At 34.0% G+C, this 11,110-nt stretch overlaps 1 protein-coding gene across 1 annotated transcript; it reads right to left on the bottom strand.

The window, feature by feature from the left end:
- Positions 1-4,386: 4,386 nt before the first annotated feature.
- Positions 4,387-4,896, bottom strand: LOC133194950 (piggyBac transposable element-derived protein 5-like). The gene has a single exon (XM_061330846.1). It carries the CDS (start codon positions 4,894-4,896, stop codon positions 4,387-4,389), a length of 510 nt encoding a protein of 169 aa, XP_061186830.1.
- Between the last annotated feature and the right edge of the window lie 6,214 nt (positions 4,897-11,110).

The raw sequence follows: 11,110 nt of genomic DNA, 5'->3' as shown, positions 1-11,110 counted from the left end.
CAACATGGAAGCCAAAATTATCAGGTGGCAGTGCAGGAACTAGATATTTTCCTATTTCATCAAATTTCAAGTTTCAGTTCCAGAAGGAATCATTTGGTATCCCAAAACCTTTCTTGTGCTCCATCCAGTAGATTCCTTTGTCTTATAAAATAGATGGATCTGTTGAGATGTGTATGCAGTTTAAAATTCATTTATAAAAGTTTTCTTATTAATGATCTTATCTGAATGAACATATATTGATTCATATATGTACAATTTTGTAACCAATCTTTCAGTTTCCTGTATGTTACAAATTGTTAGGCAGAAGCCAAAATAATCAGGTGGCAGTGCAGGTGTCTGAATATTTTCCTCCCTCTTAAATTGTAAGTAACAGTTCCAGAAAGATTCATCTTGTATCCCAAAACCTTTCTTGTACTCCATTGTTAGATTCCTTTGTCTTGTTTAAATGGATGGATCTGCATGATTAGACGTGTGTGCAATTTAAAATGAATTTATGTTAAAAAACTTTTCTCAATTTTAATTGCACAAATGATCTGCAGCTTGAATTTGTGATAGTCATGTGTCTGTAACCCTGTAAATTAGTAAGAAACTTAAAAGGAAAATGATTGGAAAAGAAAAGCCTTCATAAATTGAAGCTTCTTTATGGGGCCTATTTGCTGTCTTCATTCTCTAGAATATGTATGGTATGGGACAATTTATAATGCCAAAGATGTTGTCTTGTTGGATTTCTTATATCATTTAATGTCTTTGATACAAAAAATAGAAGGATGTATGAAGTCTTTTGGTCACTTCAAGAGAGTCAAACATGGTGATTTCTCATTAAATGTACTAATTTATGTTGAACATTTACAACAAGACCATTTCCTCATTGAAAATATCTGAAGGCTTAGACATTTAAACATTGTCAAAGTGGCATCAAAATATATCCCATTCATCACAACCCACCTGAAAGTACTGTCAATCACAAAAAATACATTCCATCTACTTAATCTTTAACTCATTCAGCCCAGCTGCCTTATCTAAGATAAGCCCCAGTATCGATTTGCGACTTGTGCCCCAGACAAATTCTTATCTGACTCCCTGCTGCTGATGAGTAAACAACACGTTAGATAAAGACTTATTAATTCTTTATTTATGGACACATGTTTTTCATATTCTCAGGTTATAAAGAAGATTTACTGAATTTAGTGATATAAAAATTATTTTTTCTTGAAATAAATGCATTAATATTTGTATGTGAAAAAAAAAAGTTGTATTAAATCCATTATTTACGTACACTAACACATAAACAAGTTCACTTTTTTTATTGTCTTTATATTGCCTCAAACTTTTGCGCATGATATGGCTTAAAACAATCATTACACAAGTTTATCTTGCACTGGGAGCAGCGGTTCCCTTCTTAACTCTTTGAATTGCACATTGTTTGCATCTCCTCTTCATTGGCATGGTACATGGCCAGTGGTGATTTTTGTATGCTTCTTCAATGAAGTCTGATTTTTTCTTTCTTTTAGAAGTAAAAATGGTTTGTTTTGGTTTTGATTATATGATTCTTTGACTCTCTCATCAAGATGAAGGCATTCACAATACACATATCAAATAGGAAGTAAAACAGGTACTTCCACCATTTTAGGCTTTTTCTTGCTATGTTGTAAGTTGATCTTAGTTTATCGGCATGATCAACTCCATTAATGTGTGTATTGTATAGCTTTACAGCTGCTGGACATGACACATTTCTTACTGTGCTATCTTTCTGTTTTCTTATTACATGCTGGTCTCCTTGGTTGGTGTTTGTTGACAAGATTGTTAGATTTCTTTTGTCTCAAAACTTGAAAATTTTGATACAGTAGCAAGTACTTGGATTATCACTTGGTCTTATTACTCCTTTTCCACACGGTTTGGCAGAACTGAAGCAAAAGATAGATCATTATTGATTGATTCTTTTGCACACACAGTCTTTGGCTATCTGAGTCACAGAGACCGCTCTGAGTTGTCCAGCAGATGGTGCTACAAGGACCATTATGTATCCTGCTTGAACTCGGCAAACTGGTTCTCATCAAAACATTGTCTTTATGGTTCATCATCTTCACTAATGCCAAGAATTCATATTTATCACATATCATTTTTCTTTTTTTTTTTTTTACAAAATGCAGAACTTCAGAAAATAAATTCCTTTCCAATTTCACAACACTGTTGTCTCTTCTGGTGGTATTTCTGTATTCTTTGCTTGGCAGAATTTGGTGACAAACATAAAAAGTTTAAAAAATTACATATATATGTTGGAATTTGCCAAACACTTTAACAAATTGCCTGTTCTTCCTCTGTCCTTTGCTTGTATAGGTTGTGGACTAAAATAGGTTGTCAAAAGTAGTTTGCGGCTTTTACAGGAAAAGGATTAATAAGTCTCATTTGTTGGCTATCATTCCCTCATCAATGCTTTGTTCCAAGAAAGGATTTGTAATTTCTTAAACATTTATCTAGAACACAGTCGATAATTAAACAAATATGACAGAGTTTGTCATGTCCTGGAGTTCTATGAGGGGGATTTCGAGTTGCATCATTGCAAGAATTGTTGAGTTTCTCATAGTAAGTTCTAGTCATATTTTGAGGAACCTAAAAGATTAATTTTTAAAAAGCCACATGCTTGTCCAGGTTAAAGAATAAGAGGGCAACTAAACCATATAAATGTACATGATTCCAAAACATATGCCTTCATTTCCTTAAGCCTTACGTCTTTCCAGTGATGGTCAGGTTTTTGTTTCTTGTACTTTCCTAGCATATACATTTGTCTCTCCGACCAAAAGTCAGAATATTTTTTCTGGGAAGAATTTAAACAAAATCCAGTTCTTCTCCAAATTACACAGTAAATGTAGCACCTACTGGTTCCTTAACTTCTTATCTACCACAGCCGCTCTAGCTGTTCACTACTACACACATCACTTATCTCTCACTGCAGCAGCAGTGTGAGGGTTAATTACCCGACAGATTTTACAGCTGACAAGATTTGCTGCGGGAATGAATGGTACACACATAAAAATGTTAATATCTCATTCATTTATTGGAATATTTTGAAAATTCAAAGTCTTTTAATCATTAATGTTTCAATTTTATGAATTCAATTTTATAATTCCAAAACATTTAATTAATTACATCAAAAATGTCATTTATTTACAATATTTACACAGCATTTCTTGAAATATACACTGTAGGTGTAATCAGATAATTAATTCATTTCAGCAGTTCTTGGTGGTACTTAAAGAAGCAGTCATTTTTTATGCAAAGTCTAACATTGCATTGTCTACATCCAGTAGAGACTTTGTGTCTCTTGTTATGTTTAGCACATCCCTTACATCTCCCAGGTTTTTTGAACTGAATCGGCCAGTGAGCATCTCCACAGTTTCCTGTAACTGCTGGTGCTTTTCGCTTTCGGCTTCCTCTGTATGTTCCGATCATCTGCTGGGCTAATGCCATCCTGAAATCTATCTGTGTTCTCCATTTTTCCTTGTTTGTTTTTGTCACCAATTTGTGGTTGGGGGACTCTTGCATACAAATCAAGGCATTGACAAGAGCAAGATCAAAACAAAACCAGAATAGGTACTTACACCATTTCTTGGCTTTTCTGCAAGTGGAATACTGCATCCTCTTTTGGTCAGCCAAGTCTACGCCAAACATGTATTTGTTGTAGAGTTCAGATACACTTGGAGCTGACACGTCCTTTAGGGTCCCGTCCTTTTGGTGCCTTTGAACAACCCTGGTCTGTGTGGGATCACAGTTTGTGCTGAGGTAGGTCACGATCTTGTTGTCTTTCCACGCTGTGGCTACCAGGTTCCCTTTCTGCATAGTAAGGCTTTCTCCTCTGTTTTTTAATTTGGCACTTTTGACGGCTTCTGGCATTCCACGGTGATTTATTCGGACAGTGCCACAACAGTATATTCCTTCGCGTAACAAGTGTTCAAATAGTTTTGGGCTTGAAAAAAAATTGTCCATATAAATCACGTGATTTTCCAATCAATTTCCGGGACAAGTCCTGCACTACACGTGCCCCTAAACCTTCTTCTGGTCTTCTGTCTGCAACTCGTCTGGTGTACACTTGAAATTCATGTACATATCCATTGTGCGGTGAAGCACGCTCCTACACTTTTATTCCAAATTTTGTAGGTTTGGCTGGCAAATATTGTTAGAAGGACAACCTTCCTTTGAATGCGATCATTCCTTCATCAATGGACTGCTCTTTATGAGGGTGGTAGTTTTCCAAACACATCTCTGAAACTTTTTCAATTACTGGTCTAATGTGACAAAGTTTGTCATGTCCTGGTCACCGCTTAGGTGGATTTTGTCTGATATCTTTCATGTGAAAGTACTTGGAAAGTCTCTCAAAACGTGTCCTTGTCATGATTGATGGTATGCTTGGAAGTTGAAAAGGCCAGGAGACTTCCATGGAAGGGTGTACGAGGGAACGCCTAAGACGGAAAATACTAGGTGAATTCCCAAAAAGGCCATCATTTCAAGAAATGTTGTAGGGGTCCAAATTTTATCCAGCCTTGCTTCAATGCATCTCGCTGCATATTGATTTGTTTCCTCTACAATGTTGTCGACCAAAGAAACAGGGAAAAATCTGTGAAAGAAATCTAATTCTTTCTTGTCTTCTTCTAACACAAAAGCTGCTCCAACTTCCTCTCTAAATTCGACAACGTTTGGTTTGGAGAGCATCCTTGTCCAAGTTTCCTCGTCTATTTCCTCTTCGGACTCTTCAGATGAGGAGGAATCATCACTATCCGAGAAAGAAATATCACTTCTGATACTTCTTGTTTCCGTTGCATCTATTTCTGATCTCGTAAATCCCTCAAATTCAAAATCTTCATCGCCCGATAGAAATATATCAAGTATGTTTTCCGCCATCTTGACTTGCTTCTAACAGTGTAAACAACACTTTGGAAATCTCCTTTATACTTAATAATAGATAACCAAATATGGAAAACTGACGTATTATATTACAGATATATCTTTCCTAAAACTATTTTCATTGACCCAGAGGTGGGAATCCTTTCAAAACTAACCAATCACACTTAAAGTAACATATGTAAAAAAGCAGATATATCAGTCAGTACTATTGCACATGTATTTGTTTACAGCGGATATATACGACAATGCGGTTTAGCTAGTAGTAAAATCAGACGGGTTTATCAGTCACTGCGAGCACAGAGAAGATAAAATAAGCGTGTATATACATCAGTGGTAGGGAAGGAGTTAAATGGCTTGTTGTGAGGATTTCTCATAGTACATGTAGCTCACCAATCCAGGTCTTCATCATCACTTTCCTACTTGGTGAAACAGGTGGAAAGACAGGGTTCGAAATTCACTATATACAACTCACAACAACTCACAAAACGCGAGTTAGAATTCCCAAATTGCGAATTAAAAATTAAGTAACTCGCAAAAACTTGGGAGTTGATTTTTTTTGCATTGAAACTGTAGCAAAATTATATAATATGACAGAACACAATGCTTTTGATTTAAATCATTTAAATGAAAGTCACACTGTAGTTGTATTTTATTTATTGTACAGTAGTTACTTTTTCCTTAAGTTACATGTATTTAATTTATATAAATTTAACTTTATATGAAAATTGTGAGTAGTCTGATAAAATTGCGAGTTCACTTTCTTGGTACTCGCAATTATTTGTGAGTTGTAATTTTAGAGAGTTTCTAACCCTGAAAGAAATAAAAATGAATATAAGATATATGTCATTTGATATAAATGAATCTTTTAAAAGAAATAGAAGTTAGAGGTCATGACTGCTTGAAATGTATAACGATTGGATCAGTACCTTGGTTTGCTTCTAATTTGTGTTGGTCCAGACCTTTCACACCTTTACTTTTACATAGCTCCTCCTTTTTAAATACCATCTTCACAACTTTATTTAGAAGATATATGCCACCATTTTTAGTTGTTGAAGTTGTCATTACCTTCATTTCGGCTGTCCTAAGTTGCGATGGATTTACAAAACATCGCCGAATGTATTATTTTCATCATTCATCAGTGGCAACAAATGCTACAAAACAAAACACACACACATATTTAAGTGTATTGGTCATGATTAAGGTTCATTGATACTCTGATAAGAGAGATAACTCTTAATGACATAAATATGTATTATCCCTTTATGAATTTGTCAAGTTGAAGTGTCTTTTTTGTCCAATTTTGCCCTGCAAGCTATGCTATAATTGTATTTTCTTTTGGAAAATCATAAGAGTGAAAGAAATATTTTATAAGAGTGAGCAGAGGGTTTATGAACTTTAATTAAATACATTTGCTTAATTACTGTAAATGTCTTGGAATTCCATGTTTTCAAACTTCATGATTTTCTATGTTAAAGCTGAACATGACTCGTAAATAGGCATATGCCATTTTCGATATTACTATCTTTGATATATATCAGCACCAGGGTATACTCTTCGCAATCGTTACACCTGACTGCCTTATTGTCATGGGTATCGGCGTGGAATGGCCACCCGTGTTCATGCTGGTTGCATTCCCTTTGTTTACATTTTATTGCAGTTACATATATTTGTGTTTATATACTGCACTGACCTGTGCAACTGTTGTAAGTGTCTTTGGTATCTTACTCTCCTGCATTAGAAGAAGCACACAGTTATTTTTGTTGCTACCAAGTGCTGTATAGCATACGTCCGTCTACATCGGTGACGATTGATTACACTGAACAGTGACCAAGTGAGCGGCTCTATATAAAGGGACCCTCAGTTATAGCTGGAGTCAAATCGAATATGGCGGACACATTCTTTTTACGAAGCGTGTTCAGCTTTAACATATTATTCTTTGAGTGCAAACATAGTGAAATTAAACCACTGTTATGTTTTACAGTATCATATATAAAGAAAATGTTAGAAATAGAACTGACAGCTTAAGTCCTACTTTCAGGCTCTTTAACAGTTGGAGTTTCAACTGAGGGGGGTAACATCCTGTGAACATGATGGATATGATGGACCTGAGGCCTTTTCAACAGAGCGAACGTTCGCGAGCGCTCGCCAAAATTCCTTATACCTCCAACAGAAATGTTTGCGAGTGCTAGGGCTGTTAAACAGGCCTCTGGTGTTCCAATGATTGGTGTATTATCATTTCCATTTGAGTTTGGATTTACACCATAGGTGTAATTCTGTAGTGAATTTGTCAGCACATGAAGGAATGACAGGATTTGACATTGCTGGTCATAATTCAAGCCTCTGTAGTACCCTTATAGATAAATGTAGAAATACACATTATACATTTATTGACTGGGTTCGAGGGCAACATGCATTTTGTCGGACCCAAGAACTAAACTGTTTGTCTGAGGCCGTTAGGCCGAAGGCAGACAGTTTGGTTCGAGAGGTTGATAAAACGCATTTTGTCCAAGAACACAGTCAATAAATGTTTTGTTATACCTTATATTTATATATTTTATCTTTTTTTTGGACATATATGTATGTCGAACACCAACAAATGCAAATGAGGTTTAGCTGACCCTGTCCATTATGTGACGTAAGTGGTCCAACATGTCATCGACAGGTTCAATATCTCACTCCGCGGTCAAACATCAATTTTTTTATGCCCGCTCAGTGAAACATTGGAAATGTTAGACTTTTATTAGTATTGATTTATAAAGGAACAAATTTTTAAAGGTATAACAATAAACATGAATAAACAACATCAATCATCATTATTTAAACAATCAATTTTATTTACTTTTAATAATGCAAATACCTGTGAGGTTGTCCAGTGGAGATGGGTCTGATGGAATGTTGAAATTTGAACTACCTTGGGTTGCCCTGGTTGAAAACAAGGTGCTGCATTATACCCATATTCAGTGAAGGATGGATCAAGTACTGTAAACCAACTTTTATTCATGACGACTTTATTTCACGATTTACCGGGGATAAAGTAGTTCGCGATGATTAATTTTCGCGATCAAGCCTTTCTTTGATCTGTTGTTAATAGAAAGAGAGACTTTAAGGACCGGTTCGCGGCGAGAAATATTCGCGATGACGAGGCTCTCACAAAAATTTCTCACACACAAATAAAAGTTGGTTTACAGTATCTCAAATGCAAATCATTTAAATAAATATGAGATCACCAATTCTGTGAAAATACACAAGTGAATTTATTTTTTAAAAATTAACTTTCTGCAAAATTTTAACAAAATACAAAAATTCAACATTTTTACCATAATTTTCACACATTAGGAATAACAAAAGAAAATTCATAAATATACTAGTAGGTAATAGAAATGGACATTGATTTTATTATTTAATAATATTCATAAAATCAAAGAATGAGTGGACTTAACGCCCTATTTTGGATCTTTTTGTGACTACTTTACCAAGCTGTAAATGAAGTGAATCCAAAATATATTGCAAGCAATAGAAAGAGTTATGTATATATGGTTATATTAGATAGAACATTTGTACAAAACAATGTCCTGTTGCCATGAATCAAAATTGAAGCAACGATACATAAGTGTCGTCTTCCGGAATTTGGCATGTACCCGGAGTGGTTTTTATGTCACATAATCAATATTAATAGGAGGCAGGGCTATCGATCGCTGTCATTGTTGACATCTCTCTCTCTCTCCCATTTCTCTCTCTCTCTAGAAAGAGAGAATATGTGTATGGCATATTACAGCAATGTCAATATGAAATTTTAAAAAAAAATGTGTGGACACACAAAATTAAAACATTTAATTTGCTAAATTCTGAAAACGGCAACCAAACACGCTCAAAGACGTGATTTAGATCGAGGTCAGGTTGAAGAATACAATGTAACTGTTTTCACTCGCAGGTGGACGTCACGTGATGAATTGTAATATTTCACAGGTCAATCGAAGTCAAATCAAGTTTAACTCAGTCATAACAATGGTAACGAGAAGTTTGTTTTGAGAATGTTTTGTGTTAAATTAAGTGTGAGCGCACGTTTGTCGGCTCTTCTTTTAATATGACATTATTTTGTTCAATATACAACTACAGTTTTCTTAAGAACAGCCGACAAACATGCGCTGGCTATGTATTCAGACGATGAAAAACGCGTGATCCTGATTATCTATTGATATTCAAGAAATCTTCAGGCACCATGCCTGAAACATTTATTTAGATTACCTCGAAAAGAGCGTTTTAAATTCACATCTGTACCATGAATATACGGTTAAGATATTGGGGATTTATATGATGGAAAGAAATGAACATTTTATGAAACTTTAATTTACGGCATTTTTTCTGGCCAGTTAAGTCCACACATTCTTCACTTATATTTTCAGTCTCTATGCCATTGTCCACAGCATAATTCATATCTTCATTAAGGATTCCTAACCCCTGACCTATTATGAAGGATGTTGCTTCTGCAGGGGGCGACTCTAAATTTCAAGTAGGTGGTTCAACAGCTTTGACTGGAGTTTTCTTTTCCGACTGGACTGGAGTTTTTCTTGGTGACATCACTGGAGTTGTTTTGTGTGACTCATCTGTAGTTTTTCCTGGTGACTTGGCAGGGGTTTTTTTTCGGTGAGACTGTTGGACTTTTTGTTTGTGACTTCACTGGAGTTTTCTTGACTGGAGTTTTTCTTGTTGACTTGATTAGTGTTTTTGTTGGCGACATGGCTAGTGTTCTTGTTGGTATTTTGACTGAAGTTTTCTTCACTGCATGTTCTTCTTGATGGATTGTTTATTACATCATTACAATGCAAGTATTTTGTCAGAAGTTAAAAGCATGCCCTTGTCATAATATCTGGAATTGATTGGAACTCCTGTGACATGATCATGAATAATTCATGATTTTTTTCCTTGAATAATTGATGGATTATATTCATGAAATGTTCATGAAGATGCTATGAACTTATTATTTACATTTTAAAATCATGATTCTTTTAAGGGGACTTTCTGGGGTTTTCATTGCGCAATACTTCGCGCAGCATAGTAAAATAAAGCGTATTTACTCTTTTAAAGCAACTATTTTTACATAATTTATAAAAATTAACAAAATTAGGAAATCTCAGGTTAAAAAATCTAATTACGCTTCTAAATAACTGATCTTTTAAACGATTTTTCAAATGATGGATAGATAGATGTCGTTATAGTGTGTTTTTGACGCTATGAATAACCGAAGTTCTTAAAGAGGGGTCATTAATTATGTCATAAAATAAAAAGTATAAAATAGATGCTCTTGGAATTTTAAACACAGGAAATTGAGAATCTCACAATCATTTTTATTATTTTTTATATAAATTTGTGGTATCTGTCATGTTTTGTAGTACTCCATAAAAACAGGAAAATATCATGAATTTTGACATTTTGAGATGCCCCCCTCTGGAACCAGACGGTAGAATTTAGTGTTTCTTGCATAAAATATGCAGTATAGTATTACTCATCAAATACTATAATTTGAGCAAAAAGTCTATAGTAGCATTTGTATAATTTCCCATATCGAAAATGAATACAAAAATAATACAAGAAAAAAATACTAAAATAATACAAAAAAAGTATATTTTTAATGACCAAATTTGGAACCCTCTAAACCTTGGTTCCAATTTAGGTCAAAAATAATAGACTTTTTAAAAGCCAAACACAGAAAAATATATTTTTAATATACTTTATTTTTTGAAATAATACAGAAATGATACACATGACCTGTAAAAACGTATTGTTTTTGTACTTTTGTATTATTTCTCTATTTTCCTCTCCAAAGTATAAAAATAATACAGTCCATAGAAAAGTATAGAAAAAATACAGAATGTATTAATTTTGTATTAGCATATATTATTTTTGTATTTTTTCACCTTTAAGAATTAAAATACAAAAAAATATAGAATATATTAATTTTGTATCACATATATTATTTTTGTATTTTTTCATCTGGAACAATTAAAAGTACAAAAAAGATATAAAATATGAAAATAATACAGTACACAAAAAAGTATGAAAAAAATATGGAATGTATTAATTTTGTATTAATATGTATTGTTTTTTGTATTTTTATCAGCATGAAGGATTGTATTTCAAAAATATCAAAAAAGTACAAGAATGATAGACAAAAAATACATTTAAATGCTTAAAATAATACAAAACAGAGTTT

Source organism: Saccostrea echinata, unplaced genomic scaffold (assembly GCF_033153115.1).
Source record: "Saccostrea echinata isolate AGI-Se365-2 ecotype Australia unplaced genomic scaffold, CSIRO_AGI_Sech_v1 ptg000029l, whole genome shotgun sequence".
Lineage (NCBI taxonomy): Eukaryota > Metazoa > Mollusca > Bivalvia > Ostreida > Ostreidae > Saccostrea > Saccostrea echinata.
The sequence above is the reverse complement of the archived record's forward strand: the minus strand, read 5'-3'. Positions and strand labels throughout refer to the sequence as shown.

Excerpts from the sequence above, each read along its gene's own strand:
- LOC133194950 (XM_061330846.1), bottom strand. The coding sequence starts at position 4,896 with ATGGCGGAAAACATACTTGATATATTTCTATCGGGCGATGAAGATTTT.